Below are 21,123 nucleotides of genomic sequence, written 5' to 3'. Positions count from 1 at the left end.
CTAAATGTATTTTTTTAAACAGAAAAGAGTAAATGGTTATTCCTATCAGCTAAATTACAAATATATTTTGTGGTATTAATTTCTGTGGTTAAAGGTAATTTTTACATTTGTTTTTGTTTGTTTTTTTAATGGTAGTTGTATTACATATAATTAGACTTTTAATAATTATATTCGTACCCAATTTCGTCCATGTGTTATTTTGTCGGGACCTAATTTTGTCCAAGTAACCATTTCAGGAAAAATTATTTAGATGAACCAACAGTGCGTAAAAATGACACTAGGACTATGTCCAGAGGAAGAAGCAAATCAGAATTCTAAGATGGCCGACCGAGTGTTTCCGGCGGATCCAGAACACTCGGAATTAGAAGCAAGAGATTCTGGGAGGACGGAAATCCTTATCAGCAGTGCCTGAGGGAGTGTGTTGTGAGTAAATTCCAGCACCACATTCTAGCATTTAAAAATGGAGACTGAACAGTTTTTTAACTATGCACCTGATGAAGGCATTCAGGCCAAAATGTGTTGTGCTCTTATTGGGAATTAAAGGATTTTCTAAGATGTAAGATGTTTATGTTGAATAAATGTATGTATTTTATTCTAACTTGGTGTTTGTTGTTTTCATCTCATCCTGGGAGCATCCAATACCAGAAGCATCTTCATCCCACATATGCTAAGTTACTTAAGCCAGTCATGTACAGGCTCATTAAAATGTGAGTGGGATGTAATAAAGATATGGTATATCTTTTGTTTGAACAGACAGTGTGTGAAAACTATATAACCCTATATGAATATTTTCTTTTATAGAGACATCTGGAATAACTCATATACGGTATATTTATTATTTATTTGCTCACTTATCCACTGTTATAGAGTGCACAAACGTGTGCTGTCCACCATTTTGATTTGGAATTGATTTGTGAAATTTAGTGCTTGATTTGATTTATGTGTTCACATAGCACCTTTCTACTGCACATTTGTTTTTTTTAATTGCTAATCAGTAGAAACTGCACGCACAAGTCTACATATAATTCAGGCTGTTTTTCTGAGGTTTGGCAGGACATTCCCGATTTTAGTGTCCTATCCTGCAATTCTGAATTTGTTCCCTGATATCCCAAGATGTCACCATTGAGCACAGCACAAGAGTATCATTAGGCATGCTCGCAGTGTGCTGGGCCACACTAACTATACAGAAAACGCCTCAGCAGCACTCTCCTTATGGCTTTCCTTGTTGTGGGTCATAGGGAGTTGATTTGGAGGCATTCTGTAAGCTTGGTGAGCTTGATCCGAGGCTAACACGACCTTTTACTGGGTGGATCTACCCTTTTTTTTAGGGTAGGCCTGTCCATATAGGCATCATCAGTGAAGCAAGTTGTTTCATAGGTGACACCCTTGGATATTAAATGTTCTTGAGCAGCATTGTGTATTTCTGTTTAGTACCGCCATGTATTTGGAAATGAAATAGGCTGAGACTTTTAAAACCTAAACCAACATGCTTTAAAATATGTATCTGCTGTAAAAAATAAAGAAAAAACTGTATTCACTCTGATCCCTGGACAAATTACTAACAAGTATGATATTTTGTCACAATATATGTAATATAACAATAATTGGAGTTAATATGCAGTCTGTTACTGTGTTTTTCATTATGTCGATCAATAATTTTTCTTGTTGGATGTATTTATTTTCTAGTGGTTTCTTTTTCCTGGCATTAAACAATTGTGTCTGCCAGTATTTAAACTGCATCTGTTACTGTGTCCAGCATGTTAAGACAGTCTGGTCCCAAGCCAACCGAGCCACTTCATAGTGCCTCTTTGGCTGACTTCACATACAGGACACACTGCAGCTCTGGGATCTACCCAGCACTTTAGCTTAATCTACCTCTTATATACATGAAATGCTCACACTGGATAATGTAAAGGAACTAGAAAATAATTCAGAGACAATAATAACCAGATGGCCAACTGAAACTGGTGGTTAAATACTGCAGTTTCCCATTATATTTGAGTGCACTTCTACTGTTATATTAACAGGATTACTCAGTAAAGTGAGAAATGTTAGGAATTTAAAATAGATTTCAAATTTAAAGCTGAAGAAGTCAAAACTGGAAGCATAGCTGACTTGGAATGCATTTCTGGCTATTTCAGACCTGAATTTGAAATTCACTTTAACTACAGACAATTGTAACTTTACTAAACAACACAGACAATGTGAAATGTAATTTTGCTTCTTCTTTCGAATCTGTAGATTTTAATTGTATCTATTTATTTTTTGGCTAAGTATTACAATATTCTTCTTTGGAAATCTTCATTATAACATGATAAAAAATTGCAACTGAATTTTAAAACCCAACCATCTAATTCTATGCAATTTACTTTCATTGGCTGGCATGGTTAAAGCCGAATGGGGAAAATGATGATTGTCAGTGATTTTAATGCTGTGACTGATTAGACCATTTTTGCTTGGGGATGGGTTAAATATCACCAAGTAGATTTTCAAACAGAATTAAGCAAACAAAGTCACCTTTATCAATCAGGACGAAAGCAGAGAGACCGATATTGCAGTTGTTATAATGTTCTTAAATGTCTTGGATTTAACTTTATCACTAATGGTTTATGTGCAATCAATTAGTCATTTGTTATTCACTGGTATGACCTTGCGTGAACTGCAAAATTAGCAATGTGTGTACAAGTGTATTCACAGACCACCCATCAATATTTGATACAACAACTAAATACTTCAGCTAGCAAGCCCTTCTCCCTATTTTATACCTACATTGTGAAGTTAGAGACGAATGCAGCAGCTGGAATCTGCATCTGGAATATGGTATCTTTTGCTTCAACTGCCCGATTCACCATGGTGCAGGAAACAGCAGTAAATGCGTAGCGAGATATAATCGTAGATTTCACACTGAATTCAACAACATGAGGTTTGGTTTCCTTTAAAATGAATAATTATTTCATGTTAACATTTTCATAATTGATTACTATCCCTTCTGCCCGTGAGAGTTTGTTCTAATAATAAAAATTTTATATAACATGAGCCTGCTTTTATCCCACATAAAATCTGTGCTAGGTTTTAGAATAAGATAAGAAACTTATTGAAAGAAAATATATATATGAGATATGACAAATGACATGGTAAATGTCTCAATATTATAAAGAAAAGGCATTACTTACTCTTCTCGGGAAAGGAGATGTTTGTCTTGGAGATCGAGATCTCACCTATAAAAAGAAAAGAAAATAGAACATTTTAACATGTATGTAACTCGTCATGCTCAGAGAAGAATTCATTTTAATCCTGCATACGTGACTCTCTGCATATGTGGTGGCTACACTAGAATCCTATCATACAACGGTGACCCACACTTAAATCCCCAAATACTAACTGGAGAACCACAGTTGGCTCCCCACGTGCTACACAAGGGGGGTCTGTCCTAAATCCCCCAAACGCTGTAGGGATGCACCTGACCTGACACTTTGGCCTTTTACATGACCTGTACTTTTAAGATTAATAGTGACTGTCAGATATACTGGTTATAGGGAGTAAACAGGAGGTCAGAGTCAAAAAGAACAACAGGGAGCCTCTGGGCAGTGAGACTGTCTTGTTACAATCTTTGGCTAATCAAGATAGCACTATCTACTTTATGGGAGACTGCAAATAAGGTTTTGTGAATTAAGGTAAAAATAGAAGGGGGGATTTACCAAGGCCAACATGTGCTAATTTGAGTCCCTGTATAGGTTTCCATGGTGATTACTCCTTATTTAGCACTTTGCCATAGAATGGCACCTGTTTATACCTTGATAAATCTTCATGTCCGGATAGGAGTTAGGAGCTCTGAGTGCAGATACGAGGTGACAGGAGCAGGGGTGGGGCTCTTTTGAGTAATTTTAGGTAACTTACTAATAACAATTTATGCAACCTAAATTTAATTTAGAAAAATAACACGGACATTTTGCTAAGCACATTTATTGTAAAAATATTACTGTGAGTATTATTGTAGTTCTGCTATACATTCAAACACACCAATATGGATCTCCAAGAAGGATAGAAAATAAGGACAGAAGGACTTATGTTTAAAATAGGGACTGTCCCTTTCAAATAGGGACACTTACAAGGTATGTTTAGATTACTTAGACTTAGAGAGAGAGAAATTGTGTTATTGTATGGACTTGCGTATTGTTAAACAGAAGATTTTATTAGTTATATATATATTCATGAGCTAGCACTATTGTAGTGTGTCAGTGGAGAAGATAAGAAATCCAGCTGAAAAGTGTTCTTTCCAAACAAACAAGCACCATTGAAATCAGTAACATTAGGTATCTGGTTAAAAATCAATATTTTTTCCATACAAATCCTATATACATATTAACCAAAACCCAAATGGAAACTGGATCTTGCCAGGAGCAGGGCCGGCTTATCCACAGGACCCGGTGGTGCCATAACTCCAGGCAGCACTTTCACAGGGGCGACATTTAGCCGTCAGAGATAAGCAGTGTGGCAGGATTTGGTTCTCCTTTGGAATTTCACGTTTTTGGAGCTGATTCCCATTGTAGTGGCAGTGGAGTAATTGGGCCCTCTTTTACAAAACAGGCCGGTAGTCTTTTACACTGATAATATGAGTATAGTGATGGTAGTCAATCGGGCTTCATCGGGCTCCACCCGGTGTTGGCGTTATTGAGGCACTTGGTGTTGCACTGTCTTGAATTTAATATTCTATTTAAGGCCGCGCATGTTCCTGGGGTTATTAATGTCATTGCCGATTCTCTTCTCGCTTTCAGTGGGAGCGTTTCAGGGAAGTGGCTCCGGAGGTGGATCCGCTCAGACTGCAGTGCCCACAGTTTTTGTGGGATCTCGATTTGGGAATCTGACTGCGCTCGTCTTTAACTCACGGGCTCCGGGTTCTTGGAAGGTATATGTTTTGGGCTGGTATCGCGGATCGAGGGGATCATGAGATCTGTCATCAGAGGAGGGTAGGTTGTTGGCTACTCTGGCTACGTTATCAAGTATGCAGGAGTGTTTCTCGTTGGTGTCCTTGGCGGAGCAGGCCTTGGCAGCTATGTCTTTTCTGTGTCAATTATTGGGATGGGAAGATGTTTCAAAATGTTTCATCGTTCAGTGAGTGCTAAAGGGGTGGCGACATCTGGGGTTGGCTGACCGTAGGCGTCCTGAATCGATAGACTTGCTCCACGGGCTCTGTGGGATTTTGGGTTTGGTTTGTCGCTCTCATTACAAATTTCTCCTGTTTTAGTTTGCCTTTACATTCATTTTTACGCTGCTCTACACATTGGGGAGCTGGTGGCCCCATCAGCTAAGGTTTCATCTACACTGTTCTTGGAGGATGTGATAGTAGGCGAGGGGTGGTCAGGGCCAGGGCAAGGATTTTTGCCGCCCTAGGCAAAAGACAAATTTGCCGCTCCCCCATGTGACATCACAAAGCCCCACCCATATGATATGCCATATGAACCAACGCCAGGGACAGGCTATAGACACCAGAACTGCAGTGGTTAAGCTGCATTAAGCTGCAGTGGTTCTGGGGACTATAGTGTCCCATTAATGTGAGGTAAATTAGAGATAAGTGTCACTAATATTATACTAGATTGCCTACTTACAACCAGATGAGGATGGTGATGGGCTCTGGCTGCAGTTTGGCTCCACTGGTCTGGTGTAGAATAGGATCTCTGGAGGCTGTTTGTAACTGTGGTCACAAAATTCAATGGTCTGGGAGAATGGGAAGCAGCTCCATTTTTTTGGGCCCCTTAAACAGCTCAAGGTCTGGGCCTCAGGGCCTGATGGGGAGTATGCCCATAAGGCCCACCCATAAGTCCACCTACATGTTCCACCCATGACTCGCTCACAGGGAGTGGAGTGTGTAGGGGATGTCTTATGTGTTATTGTAGATGATCTAATGTGTGTGCTTATGGAATGTAGTGTATAGGGATACCAGTTTGTGTAGGTGATGCAGTGTGTTTGTGTGTAGTGGAAGCAGTGTGTTTTTGTGTAAGGGATAGAAAGTAGTGTGTGTTTGTGTATAAGGGATGTATGGTGTGTTTCTGGTTGTGTTTAAGGATGCATAGTGTGTTTCTGTGTCTGTGTTTAAAGGATGCATTGTCTTTATAATGGTTCCATTCTGTGTGTGTGTGTGTGTGTGTGTGTGTGTGTGTGTGTGTGTGTGTGTGTGTGTGTGTAATGGATGCATTGTGTGTTTCTCTGTGTGTAAGGGAAGCAAGTTGTGTTTCTGTGTGTGTAGAGATGCATTGTGTGTCTGTGTGCGTAGTGTGAAAGAGCTCCCAGCCCTGCCCCCTGTCCTATAGAGCTCTCCCTTCCATCCCTTAGAGCTCTCCTCTGCCCCTTAGTGCTCTCTCTTCTCCTCCCCTGTCCCTTAGTGGTCTCTACTCTCCTCCCCTCCCCTCCCTTAGTGGTCTCTCTTTTTCTCCCCGACTTTCCATTAGTGGTCTCTTGTCTCCCCCTTAGTGGTCTCTGCTCTTCTCTCCCCCCCCCTTTCCATTAGTGGTCTCTCCTCTCCTCCGCCCTTCCATTAGTGGTTTCTCCTCCCCCCCTAGTGGTCTCTTCTCACCCCCCCCCTCCCCTAGTGGTTTCTCCTCCACCCATCCTCCCTCCCTTAGTGGTCTCTGCTCTCCCCCACTCTCCCTTAGTGGTCTCTCCTCAACCACCCTCCCATAGTGGGCTCTTCTCACCTCCCCCCAGTGGTCTCTCCTCCAGCCCCCCTTTCTCCCTTAGTGGTCTCTTCTTACCCCCCCTCCCATAGTGGTCTCTCCTCCACCCCCCCCCTCCTTCCGTGGTCTATGCTCTCCCCCCACCCTCCCTTACTGGTCTCTCCTCACCCCCCCTTCTCTAGTGGTCTCTCCTCACCCACCTCCCCTAGTGGTCTCTCCACCACCCCCTTCCTCCCTTAGTGGTCTCTCACACCCCCATTCTCTTCACTTCCCCCTCCCTCAGTGGACTCTCCTCCCCCCCACGTTCTCCTCACCTCCCCTTCCCTGTGTTCTCCACCACCTCGCCCTACCCCTCCCCGTTTTCTCCTCACCCCCCGTTTGTTCTCCTCTCCCCCCTGTTTGTTCTCTTCACCCCCCTCCTCCAGTTTGTTCTCCTCACACCCCCCTCCTGTTTGTTCTCCTCACAACCCCCTCCTGTTTGTTCTCCTCACACCCCCTCCTGTTTGTTCTCCTCACACCCCCCTCCTGTTTGTTCTCCTCACCCCCCCCTCCTGTTTGTTCTCCTCACACACCCCCACCTGTTTGTTCTCCTCACACACCCCCACCTGTTTGTTCTCCTCACACACCCCCACCTGTTTGTTCTCCTCACACACCCCCACCAGTTTGTTCTCCTCACACACCCCCACCAGTTTGTTCTCCTCACACCCCCCCACCAGTTTGTTCTCCTCACACCCCCCCACCTGTTTGTTCTCCTCACACCCCCCCACCAGTTTGTTCTCCTCACACACCCCCACCTGTTTATTCTCCTCACACACCCCCACCTGTTTGTTCTCCTCACACACCCCACCAGTTTGTTCTCCTCACACACCCCCACCTGTTTGTTCTCCTCACACACCCCACCAGTTTGTTCTCCTCACACACCCCCACCAGTTTGTTCTCCTCACACACCCCCACCAGTTTGTTCTCCTCACACACCCCCACCTGTTTGTTCTCCTCACACACCCCCACCTGTTTGTTCTCCTCACACACCCCCACCTGTTTGTTCTCCTCACACACCCCCACCTGTTTGTTCTCCTCACACACCCCCACCTGTTTGTTCTCCTCACACACCCCCACCTGTTTGTTCTCCTCACACACCCCCACCTGTTTGTTCTCCTCACACACCCCCACCTGTTTGTTCTCCTCACACACCCCCACCTGTTTGTTCTCCTCACACACCCCCACCTGTTGGTTCTCCTCACACACCCCCACCTGTTGGTTCTCCTCACACACCCCCACCTGTTGGTTCTCCTCACACACCCCCACCTGTTGGTTCTCCTCACACACCCCCACCTGTTGGTTCTCCTCACACACCCCCACCTGTTGGTTCTCCTCACACACCCCCACCTGTTGGTTCTCCTCACACACCCCCACCTGTTGGTTCTCCTCACACACCCCCACCTGTTGGTTCTCCTCACACCACCCATCCTGTTTGTTCTCCTCACACACCCCCACCTGTTTGTTCTCCTCACACACCCCCACCTGTTTGTTCTCCTCACACACCCCCACCTGTTTGTTCTACTCACACCCCCCTCCTGTTTGTTCTCCTCACACCCCCCTCCTGTTTGTTCTCCTCACACCCCCCCCTCCTGTTTGTTCTCCTGACACCCCCCTCCTGTTTGTTCTCCCAACACCCCCCTCCTGTTTGTTCTCCTCACACCCCCCTCCTGTTTGTTCTCCTCACACCCCCCTCCTGTTTGTTCTCCTCACCCCCCCCTCCTGTTTGTTCTCCTCACACCCCCCCTCCTGTTTGTTCTCCTCACACCCCCCCTCCTGTTTGTTCTCCTCACACACCCCCTCCTGTTTGTTCTCCTCACACACCCCCTCCTGTTTGTTCTCCTCACACACCCCCTTCTGTTTGTTCTCCTCACACACCCCCTTCTGTTTGTTCTCCTCACACACCCCCTTCTGTTTGTTCTCCTCACACACCCCCTTCTGTTTGTTCTCCTCATCTCCCCTTCCCTGTGTAGCATGGCCAAGCTCCTCTCCAGTCCGCGGTACAGGAGTTTCTGTTTCCTGTACCCGGCCGGACTGATAGGAAGTGCGGAAGTGCACTTCCTATCAGTCCGCCCGGGTACAGGAAATTGATGTACCTGTACCACGGACCGGAGAGGAGCTCAGCCATGCTACACAGGGAAGGGGGAGGTGAGGAGAGAGGCAGTGCTGCAGCCAGCTGAGGCTTGCTAGTTGGCCTTATAGGAAGCGCCGGCCCTGGGGATGGTTTGATCTCAGGATTCGTCCATCCAAAACAGACCAGACAGGGAACATCCATTAGGATCTGTGCTACTGGGGGGGGGGGCATGGTGCCCTGTAGCTATCTTGCAGCGCTTCCTGTCAATGTGCCCGGGTTTGCCAGGCTTTCTTCTAATCCATGCGAACGGGTCGGACATGACACGGTTCCAATTTAATAGGGTTTTTAGATCAGGTTTGGTAGCGATGGGGGTTGAGCCAGCAGGCTTCTCCTCTCACTCTTTTTGTATCTGCGCTGTGACCCAGGCTAGTTTGTTGGGTTTCTCGGAGGCCTCTGTGCAAATGTTAGGTCGTTGGAACTCTCGGAGGTGTCGGCTCTTTGTTCGCCCTCACCTCCTATGAGGTTAATGGTCATGTTCTCTCTTTTTTCTTTCCTTATTCTTTTAGGTTCCCACCTTCATTTTGTTTGGATTCTGGGACATTCCTATGTATATTGGGCGTCTCGCAGGGCAGAAGACAGGCCATATGGCAGGAACCTTGGAATCCCTTATGGTGCAGTTAGGATTAGATAGCATGGTATTCGAGGCTTATGGTGGGCTCAAATTTATCCAGAATGTGTGGCATTGAAGCGCTTTGTATCGGGTCCAGTTATTTTACTAATCCACGCGGGTGGGAATGACCTTGGGAAAGGTAGGACAGTGGATCTGATACACGCATGCAAACATGACGTAGCCATATGGCATGCGCTATTTAATGATGTGGTGATGGTATGGTCGGAAGTAGTGCCACGGCTAGTTTGGAATTCACTTCCTAATGGGAAGGCGATGGAAAGGATTAGGCGGAAGTTCAATCTTTCTATGTCCAAGTTCATCTGGAGGAGGGCATAGTTATCCGACATAAGGACCTGGAGGGTGAGAATAGGGATCTAATGAGGAGGGACGGGGTTCACCTTAACCACATCAGCCTTGATATCTTTAACATGGGTTTGTAGTTGGGTGTGGAACTGGTGCGGGTAAAGCACTGTTCCTCAATAAAGGGGAGGAATGATGCTGCGGTGGCGTTTTTTTCCCTCACCAGCATATGGATTGGGAATGTCTGCCCTAATGGGTTTGGGGAGATACAATCTGCCTCTTGGTTGAAGACGGGATGTGGATTGTGGAAGACTCTTGGATATCGTGGGGAGAAGCTGTCTACTTGTTATTAACCAGTAGCTGACAGTCCGTTTTAAGTTGCTGGCAGTTATATATGAAATAAAGCTATGGTCATTGCCCTACCCAAAAAAGAAAATTCGGGAGTGGAGTGAGTTATTTAAATAATAATCAAGGGAGCTGCTGCGGAAGGGGAAGATTACACTTCTGGGAACCCCCTTCATTATCCTCCTGCTCCACTGAGCCACCAGACCACCAGGGAATTAAGTATCCCCCCTCCCTGCCCACTGAGACAAGGATGGGGAGTAAACAGAATTATTAATTTTTAAAAAAAAAACTGCTAACCTCTCACAAACTTATCCAACAACACACACTACATGCACAACACACAGACTGCATGCACTACCTGCACTACATACACACTGCATCCAAAACACAAATACACACTCTGCATCCACTATACACATACACAATGCATTCACTACACACTGCATGCAATACACACACTGCATCCACTACACACACTTCATTACGTAATTATCCCATTAGTAAATAGTTTGGATTGAGATAAATTCAATTGAAAATCAAATTAGTTAATTTACTAGATGTTCCTGACTCGAGAACCGGTTGAAATCTAGTTTATATTTGGTGCTTGTTAAATATGCAAATCCTATATTTTACATAGGATTCACAACAAGCGTAAATGACTGATTTTATATAAAATACCGAATGTTAGTGCCCGAAAGATGCTCTTTCAGTTAGAAAGACAGAATTCAACCAATTTATCTAGTATTATGAGAATGGCAAATTCATTTGAAATACAGTAATTTTCACAAAATGTTGTCCATTCAGACAAATTCAGTCTTTAATAAATAACTAAAACAGTGTCAGTAGCACTCTGGCAGCTAAAGGGAACATTAACTCATTTTGTTTATCAAGATTTTTTAAATCTTAATAGATGACTTGACAATGAACTTGCTGAAATCAGAATTCTGTACAGACTTGCTGAGGTCTGGCAATAATAAGACATTAACTTATATAACTTATCACACGATGAGGGAAGAGACCTGTAAGCGTAAAACAGACTATTTTAAAAACAAATATATACTTAGTTCCTAGTTGACATGAAATGATATATGTTCCTTATACTGTATAACAGTCATGTTACCTTTTGCTTATGGCCCGTGAAAAAAAAAAAAATCAATAAATGAAAAAAATACACCGGAGGCTACAATGCTGTCTATTGACATGTAGCAGCAAAACAAATTCCTCAAACTGCTTGGCACACACATATTCACCCACTAAACCTGGGTGTTAGCCTGTATATGTTGGCAAATGTATGGCTCAGCTTGAATGAAAGCTTGAATGGAAACGCCTGTGAGGTCACGAAAATATGAATACACACCACAGCATACAGTTTAGGCAGTTATAATTTGGGGATTTGTGTCTGCTAAGGTTTTGATGAGATAACATTTTGATAGCTCGGACCATTGTCACAAACAGCAACATGGAATTGTGCAATTAAATGTAGGCACTATATAAATGGGACAATATGACCACATGTGTCAGTGGAGTGTGTAGGTGTATTCAACAAACAATGAATGATCAGTAAAGAAATGAAGAATAAATTCCAAGAATAAAAAATGTTAGTATTTTTTTGTCATCACTTGGTAGTGAAGGAGTTACTAAACTTGCTACATAATATACAAGTATATCCTTGTGGGTATCGCGGAGTGCTCTGTGGGCTCTGTCAATGTGTGAGAGGTGGCCAGTGAGAGACCACCCTCTACCGACTGTTCTAGCAGCCCTCTTACCCTTAAATTATTATGACATAATTTGTTGGAAAGATCTTCCAGGGCCGTTTCAATCTCCTCCAGGTAATGGGTTAGTGTGTTTGAGTGTATAACCACAGCGTTGTAGGCTATCACCACTTTCTCTAGTGTGGAAACTTAGGATCTGTATGCTTTTACTTCTTGCAAATCATGTTCCATTTCTCGAGCGAGAAAAGTTTTTACTTCTGAATGTTTGCATAAAATTTGACTATTGTCAGCCTGCCCCAACACTCCACCCTCTAAAATGTGCGGGGAGGGGTGGAGTGTTACGCCCGCCCTCTTCTTAGGCCTGTTGGGACACAGGCTGGTTAGCGAACATGTCTGCTACTGATGGATGTGTTTCAGCTTGCTGTTTTGGTTGCTTAATGACGGCAGGTTGCTTAACCCCTTAAGACCGCAGCCAAATGTACAAGTTGTGAACCAAAAAAAATTTAAACAAACCACAGATTTTGACTATATGTCTGTTCAACAATAATTTACCTCTTTCATATTAAATGCACCCACACTTATTATATATCATTTTGTTCAGGGGAAACAGGGCTTTCATTTAACATAAAATATTTAGGTATGGAACATAACGTAATATGAATAAAATATAAAAAAATTAGAGAAAATATGATTTTTTTAAATTTTCTTAGTTCTATGTGACATTCTAACTGTGAATGTCATAATACTGTTTGCTTTTACTGCAATAAAATACACATATTTGTATTCAGCGATGTCTCACGTGTAAAACAGTACCCCCTATGTACAGGTTTTATGGTGTTTTGGGAAGTTACAGGGTCAAATATAGCATGTTACACTTTTCAGTTTTTTTCACATTGAAATTTGCCAGTTTGGTTACGTTGCCTTTGAGACTGTATGGTAGCCCAGGAATGAAAATTACCCCCATGATGGCATACCATTTGCAAAAGTAGACAACCCAGGGTATTGCAAATGGGGTATGTCCAGTCTTTTTTAGTAGCCACTTGGTCACAAACACTAGCCAAAGTTAACGTTAATATTTGTTTGTGTGTGAAAAATGCAAAAAACTAATTTGAAAGCCAATTTTGGCCAGTGTTTGTGACTAAGTGGCTACTAAAAAAGACTGAACATACCCCATTTGCAATACCTTGGGTTGTCTACTTTTGCAAATGGTATGCCATTATGGAGGTAATTCTTATTTCTGGGCTACTATACGGTCTCAAAGCCAACGTAACCAATCTGGCGAATTTCTTTGTGAAAAAACTGAAACGCAAGCCTTATATTTGACTCCGTAACTTTTGAAAACACCATAAAACCTGTACATGAGGGGTACTGTTATACTCAGGAGACTTTGCTGAACACAAATATTTGTGTTTCAAAACAGTAAAAAGTATGACAGCAAAAATATCGTCAGTGTAAGTGCCGTTTGTGTGCGAAAAATGCAATAAATTTCACTTTCCCTGACGATATCATTGTTGTAATAAATTTTACGGTTTTGAAACACAAATATTTGTATTCAGCGATGTCTCCCGAGTAAAACAGTACCCCCCATGTACAGGTTTTATAGTGTCTTGGAAAGTTATAGGGTTAAATATAGTGCTAGCAAATTAAATTCCCTATACTTTCGGCCTGGGTTGTTAGGCAGGTCCTGCAAATTGTAATTAATAAAAGGACCTAATTATGTAAAATTATTACATAAATATATATGTAAAATTATTATATATACACGTGTGTGTGTATATATATATGTATATATATGTATATAATTTTTTTACTATTATTTTTATTTATATATAGGTATACATATAGTGATGTATACGTATATACTTGGGTATATAGGAAAACGAGAAGAGAACGAAGTCTGTCCAATATTGTATGGAGATATACACCATATGTCAAAAGAAAACAGTTAAAAAGTTATATCTTTATGTGGCGTGATGACGTAGACAGCGGAGTGACGTTGCGGGTGCGCGAGGAGGGCGGCTGAGCGGGAAGAGAGAGAGAGCGCTGCAGAGGCTTCGGTACAGGGGTGGTCGGAACGGCTCAGAAATGCCAGCTCGACGAACGCTAATCATCTGAACAGACAAGTGGGATACCGGCGGCTTACTGAACCAGCTTACTGAACCGGCGGCATACTGAATCACTGGCTGGCTGGACACTGGATGGTACCAGTGGGTTTTCGGGAGGTTGTGCAGCACTGGCAAACCCATCTCAAGTACTGGCGGAAAAAAAACAAAAAAAAAACGATGGTGCCGATGGAGGTCGCAAGTATTTTAAATTAATATTATTGCAATAACTACAATAACACTTGTCACCATATAATTGTTTGGCATTGCCTGGCATTACCTGCTGTACCGCAAAAGGAATAGGTTTTTTTTTAGTATATTTGCATATCATTCAAGATTAGATATGGGGGGTTGTTAGATACTGCTAAGTCTCTTTTTCAGCAATACAAGGCTTAACTAGCAACTGGCAATTTAGACAGGTTTAAAAAAAAATGTTCCCTCTTTTTTCTTTTAAGCAACACACAATCCTAAACATTGGATAAATGAATTTTGGATGATTAGCAAAATAATTAGTATAAAGCCTCTATAAGCTTTTATAAGCTTCTATAAGCCTCTCCAGACTCCACCAGATCGAACCAGTGACACCTGGGGTAATAAGCGGAAAACAGATAACGGGGATAGAATATTCCACGATATAATTGGGAATGCAGTAGTATCAACCTGAGCTAATATTGAGCTAACATTGAGCTAATACTGAGCTAATACTCCCCAGAATTAAACATCTCTATACAGATCCTTTTATCTGGGTACTATACCTTGGATGAATTTGGATGATTAGTAAATTAGCATAAAGCCTCTATAAGCTTCTAGAAGCCTTTCCAGACTACCCAGACGAACCAGTGACACCTGGGGTAATAGCGGAAAACATATAACGTGGTTAGAATATTACACGACACAACCGGGAACGCAGCAGAATTAATTTGAGCTAATACTGAGCTAATACTGAGCTAACATTCTCCAGAATTTAATCCTCTATTTAGATCCTTCTACCAGGACTCTATACTTAAGGAGGGGGAAAAAAAAAAAAAAAAATCCCCTGAAAATGGGTCCAAAAAAAGAGAAAATAACGGAACTGGAGAAAAATAAAACATCAAATATAAATACCCTCTTTTCACCAAAAATAAACGTCCCTTCTCGGAAAGATCAAAGACGATCAATATCTCCAGAGCAGCATGAGTTAATGAACCCCTCTATAGACTCAGGACAGACAGATAAACAGAATATTGTCAAAGGCAAAACGGTTTCTCAAGAAAGCTTGGTGGAAGCTCTAGACAATCTTTACGGGAAAATTAGCAAAGACTTCAAAGAACTCATGCTCGAATTAAAGTCGGAAGTAACGGAATTAAAGCAGAAAGTGAGAGAACAAGACGAACATATTAAAGAAACAAGACAAGAAATACATCTTCTTCAAACACAAAATAATATATTAAAAGAACAAGTGAGTGTACTAGAAAGTAGGACTACGGATATTGAAGATAGGTCAAGAAGGAATAACCTGAGATTCAGAGGAGTCCCCGAAGAAATTAAATCAGACAAAATGGAGGATTACCTAAAAGATTACATGGCTCAATATATGGAAACCCACGAAATAGGAGAAGCACCATTTGAGCGAATACACAGAATTCAAAAACCTCCTAACATAAAATCAACAGAACCAAGGGATGTTATAGTACGATTTTTAAATTGTGCAATTAAAGATTCCCTGATGAAGAAAGTCCGATATAAAAAACTTCAAGAAGGAAAATACATGAATTTAGTAATATTTCCAGACCTGTCACAAGCCACTAGGAACAACCGCAAACGATTTAGGGATATGACCACTACATTGAGGAATCATAATATTCCCTATAGGTGGGGCTTCCCCACTAAGCTTCTTATAACGTATAAGGAGAAAATAATTGTGGCTAAGAACCCAACAGAGGAGTTAGATAAACTGGGTATCCAGATTGGACTATGTACAGATACGTAAATAAGGGAAAAAAAAATAAAAAAAAATTAACATGTATGAAGCACTTTGATACAACTGTAAACCCAGACTAGTGAAGAACTGAAAATATAAGATGATTCTAAGAAGATCCATTATGAACCCCCTCAAATCTCTGAAAAGCGGGTACCAAAGTGACTTCCACAGTATATGAGAAATAAATTAACAATCATATCCTCCTACTCTGGAAAGCGGGTACCAAAGTGACTTCCACAGTAAATGAGAAATAAACTAACAATCATTCCCTCATACTATGAAAAGCGGGTATCACAGTGACTTCCACATTAAATGTGAAATAAATTAACAATTATATCCTCCTACTAAGGATATAGCTGTACAATAAGAATGGAAGGAGACACTATATACCTCCTCATATCTGGGAAGATTAACAAATGGAAAATTGCTATCCCATAAAGAGGGATGTCTCCCACCAAGATATCATCTCAATATTCAGAGAACCATCATGGGCAAGGCACAATGGGATGAGGAGTTTAAAGAGGAAAGCGGGTACTAAGGGGAATTTAATAGAATATGAGAAGTAAAACAACAAACATATCCCCCTCCCAAGGAAATAGATGTGTAATAAGCAAAATTTGCAGGAGTTATTTATACCTCCTTATAGCAGGACTGATGGACATACGGAAGATTGCTAACCCATTATTTGGTACGCCTCCATCAGATCCCAATCTAATAAGTAGAGAACTATCCCAGTTAAAGAAATATGGGATAAGAATTTTAAAGGTGGAATCCGGGAGATAATTTCTCGTAACTATAGAGGGGACATAATAATAATTAAGGTAGCTAGGGGCAGGGAAGGGTGGGGTGGAAAAAAAATATATATATACACACAAACAATAAAAATTTAAAGTTATAAGCACTAATAAAATATACAATCAGTAGATACAACTCACAATATAAATGAATGCAGAGAGGAAATGTATATATATTTGAGAAATTTACACACTAAAAAGCATCGAAAGAGATGACAGGATAAAATGATATCAGAAATAGGAATACTCACCATAGAATGATTTAAAAACGATTATACACTAAAATAAACCACTCACTTGGGGTTGTAAAGATTAGGGTAGGGGGAATCTTTTTTATATATGGTTATTCCTTTACAGTCTTATATAGGTAGGAGAGATTAAAATTGAATATTAGTCCCCGCCAAATAAGAAGGGGGCAAGAATACCGTTCATCCTAAAAAAAAAAAAAAAAAACACATCTAAAGAAATAGAGATGACTGAAAAGACCTGTTCACACAAGCATAAAGGGAGGGGGTAGAGGAAGATGACTATTAATAATATCATAGTAGGATAAGGGAGGAAATTACGTGAGTTGTCCCAATTCTACGCAGGAAGGACTGGGGATAAAATATAATATGTTCTCTCACTCGCTCTAGGTCCCTCACCGCGCCAGCAACAGTATCTAGCTAAGTTTTTTTATTTTTGGATATTTTAGTTTGGATTCATATTTTTCTTTAGCTAGGAATTTGCTTAGCATTAGTCTAGGCATGGATTCAAATGGTATGAAAGTGTTAGAATGTATGAATGAGCAATGTCGGTTCGGGAGCGGGGTGGCGGCCTGGGTCGCTCCTGATAAGAACATAGCACCTATCGTAATTCATGACGATTAAGGTGCTCTCAATAAACTCCCAGGGCTTAAATTCACCACAGAAAAGGGGTTGTCTGTATAACTCATTAATAAAAGGAAAGATAGATATCTGTTTTACACAAGAGACACATTGGAAAGAGGGAGACAAACAAAGATGGAGATTTGCAAAATTTCCACTTGTTTTCGACTCCAGACTAGATAAAAATAAGAAGAGAGGGGTCGCTATAATGATTGCTGCACGTTTAAAATTTGAATTGATGCTAGAACAAAAGGATACTGAAGGCAGATATATCATAATTATCTGTAAGATTAATGACATACAGTATACATTAGTAAATATCTACGCCCCAAACGTATACTCCCAAAAAATTTTCAGGAAGGTTTTTTCAAGAATTTTTAAAATTCAAAAAGGAAGATTGATAAAAGCGGGTGATATGAATGTGGCCCCAGATGATAAACTAGACAGAACAAAAAAACAGATAATAAATAACAAAAACCAAGGGGATAGGAAGAAAATTAAAAAATTCCAAGCTCTTATGTCAGAATTTAATTATTATGACATATGGAGGGTGCATCACCCCAGAGAAAGAGACTATTCGTATTTTTCAAAGGTTCACAAGGTTTATTCTAGAATTGATTTATTTATCACAGATGCATATAATTTAAGAACGTTTGTAAATTCTAAGATAGAAGATATTACATGGTCAGATCATGCCCCAATAACTTTGGAGATAACTGAGGAAAACAAATGGGTAAATAGACCTCAATGGAGATTAGATGAAGGTATATTGAAATCTGAAGAGAATAATAAATTCTTGCAATCCAAAATCGACGAATTTTTTAGAAATAATGACAATGGGGAGGTAAATACGGGTACTTTATGGTGCACCTTCAAATGTTATATAAGAGGAGTCTTAATCAAAATGGGGATTAGACAAAAGCGTAAGATGGGTAAACCATTACAAGATTTATATATTTCCTTGGCACTACTAGAAAAGGAGAATAAACAGAAGGTAACAGAATATAATACACAAAAAATAAATGATCTCCAAGAAGAAATAAAAAAGAGAATAGAAATTAAAACATCTAATGCTATATTGAAATTAAATCAAACATGGTATTACACAGACAATAGAGTTGGGAAAGTTTTTTCAAATAAATTAAAACCTAAGAAAAACCTATCTCTAATAAAGAAAATAGTGGTAGGAGATAAGGTTTGTCTGTCTCCTGAATCAATCAATGATGCCTTTGAAGAATATTATAAATCATTATATAATCTGAATACTCCTAAGGTATCTACATCGGATATCAGAGACTTTCTGAAGAATATTAAACTCCCAAAGGTGGATAATATAATTCTAGAAGAGTTGAACGCTCCCATAACTAACGAAGAGATAGAGAAGAATATTAAAGAATTAAAAACAGGGAAAGCTCCAGGCCCAGATGGGTTTACCCCTTTGTTTTTTAGGAAATTTGGGGGATCGGTTCTTAATATATTAAATAAACTATTCAATGGTATCTCTAATAATACGAATTTTCCTAAAGAAATGTTACAAACTAATATAATTCCAATTCCTAAGGCTGGTAAGGACCCGAATTATGTTAGCAACTACCGTCCGATCTCGTTAATAAATATCGATATTAAGATATATTCAAAGATTCTGGCGGAAAGACTGAAATATGTTATACATACTTTAATTCATTTAGATCAAACAGGCTTCGTGCCTAAAAGGAGCGGAAGCGATAACATACGTAAAATAATGAACTTATTTCAAAAAACAAGTAGAACCAAAGTCCCTGCAGTTTTTGCTGCCTTAGACGCCGAGAAGGCTTTCGATAGAGTAAGATGGGAATTTATGTCGGAAGTTTTAATAACTCTAGGTATACAAGATATTTTCCACGATCGAATAATGAGCCTATATAAATCACCATCGGCAAAAGTGTGTGGGGGGGGACTGAACTCTAAAGGATTTATGATAAACAACGGGACGAGACAGGGATGCCCACTGGCCCCAATGCTATATATTCTCTCTATTGAACCATTGGCTGCAATGATTAGACAAACAAAAGAGATACAGGGAATTAATATTGCAGCTTTAGAGCATAAAATCTCTCTTTATGCGGATGATGTAATCCTCACATTATCTTCACCTAATACATCTATCCCCGCAGTTATTTCATGTATCGAACAATATAGCCTTTTTTCAAATTATAAAATTAACTTGACCAAATCTCTTGTTTTGCACAATAACATCTCAGAATCAGATCTTATTACTTTAAAAGAGAAGTATAAATTTAAATGGTCAACTGAACATATTGAATATTTGGGAGTCAGATTGGGATTTAAATGGAATAAAATTATTGAGATAAATTATCTACCTCTTCTTCAGGATATAAAAAACATTTTATCCATATGGAAACCTTTATATATCTCATGGATGGGAAGAATAAGTGTTATCAAAGATTATATACTACCTAAACTCGAATATTTAATGAGATCGATCCCAATGAGGATACCAAAAAAAATATTGATTGAGTTTCACGAAACCTTCCTGAAATTCGTTTGGGGATCTAAAAAGCCAAGAACATCATATAAGACGTTATGTAGGACACAAAATGAGGGAGGGGTATCTTTTCCAGATTTAATAATGAGACATGACGCAATTATGATTATGCATCTAATTAACTCAAAGCATAAAGACTTGGAACAGAATCCCTGGGTAAATATTGAAAGAATACCGAAAAATTTAGATCCAATTGCTCTAATCTGGCTGGATAAAACTGCTTTTAAGAAATTAAAGGTACAAAATAATATTCTGACAGAACTATAAACTATATGAATGGATGAATGTGATGAAAGACGTGAAGTTGAGGTGAATTGCTGCTACGTCACCACGTACAATTATATAATTGATAATAATAAAAAGAATGAAAAGATAAAACTGGTTAACAAATGATGATAGGGTATCTGATATTAAGCATTCCACCACAAAAAAAAAAAGTTATATCTTTATTAGGTAACATAAACTGATTTATGTACACGGGGGGGGGGGGGGGGAAATAGGAGACAATGAGGTGCACGGCACCTGAGTAAAACAATTTAAGTAGCAATAGAGTAACACTACCTAACCCTAAGGTTATGTACAGTGGGATGCTCAGTACTGCCCAGCGCTAGTGCTGGTACACAATAGTAACCGTGGTCACCTGTCGGAACAAAAAAAAATAATAATAAATCGATGGTCGTGATTCAAATGAAAACACACCCGGTCTTAGTTAACCTGACCTGTCAAAGTTAGCAATTGGTAACAAAAACGTTTTTGTTACCAATTGCTAACTTTGACAGGTCAGGTTAACTAAGACCGGGTGTGTTTTCATTTGAATCACGACCATCAATTTATTATTATTATTTTTTTTTTTTGTTCCGACAGGTGACCACGGTTACTATTGTGTACCAGCACTAGCGCTGGGCAGTACTGAGCATCCCACTGTACATAACCTTAGGGTTAGGTAGTGTTACTCTATTGCTACTTAAATTGTTTTACTCAGGTGCCGTGCACCTCATTGTCTCCTATTCCCCCCCCCCCCCCCCGTGTACATAAATCAGTTTATGTT

The 21,123-nt window shown here is 40.3% G+C and overlaps 1 protein-coding gene across 1 annotated transcript in view; it reads right to left on the bottom strand.

Moving 5' to 3' along the window:
- Positions 1 to 21,123, bottom strand: part of ITIH5 (inter-alpha-trypsin inhibitor heavy chain 5) — a 122,566-nt gene that overhangs the window by 86,863 nt on the left and 14,580 nt on the right. The window contains exons 2-3 of the mRNA XM_063448279.1: positions 3,174 to 3,218; positions 2,770 to 2,933 (exon numbers count right to left, since the gene is read on the bottom strand). Of these exons, the coding sequence (XP_063304349.1) occupies positions 2,770 to 2,933; positions 3,174 to 3,218 (209 nt within the window). The remainder of the gene's footprint in view (positions 1 to 2,769; positions 2,934 to 3,173; positions 3,219 to 21,123) is intronic.

This window comes from Pelobates fuscus, chromosome 3 (genome assembly GCF_036172605.1).
Source record: "Pelobates fuscus isolate aPelFus1 chromosome 3, aPelFus1.pri, whole genome shotgun sequence".
Classification (NCBI taxonomy): domain Eukaryota; kingdom Metazoa; phylum Chordata; class Amphibia; order Anura; family Pelobatidae; genus Pelobates; species Pelobates fuscus.
Note: the sequence above shows the minus strand (reverse complement) of the source record. Positions and strands in the feature narration are given on the sequence as shown.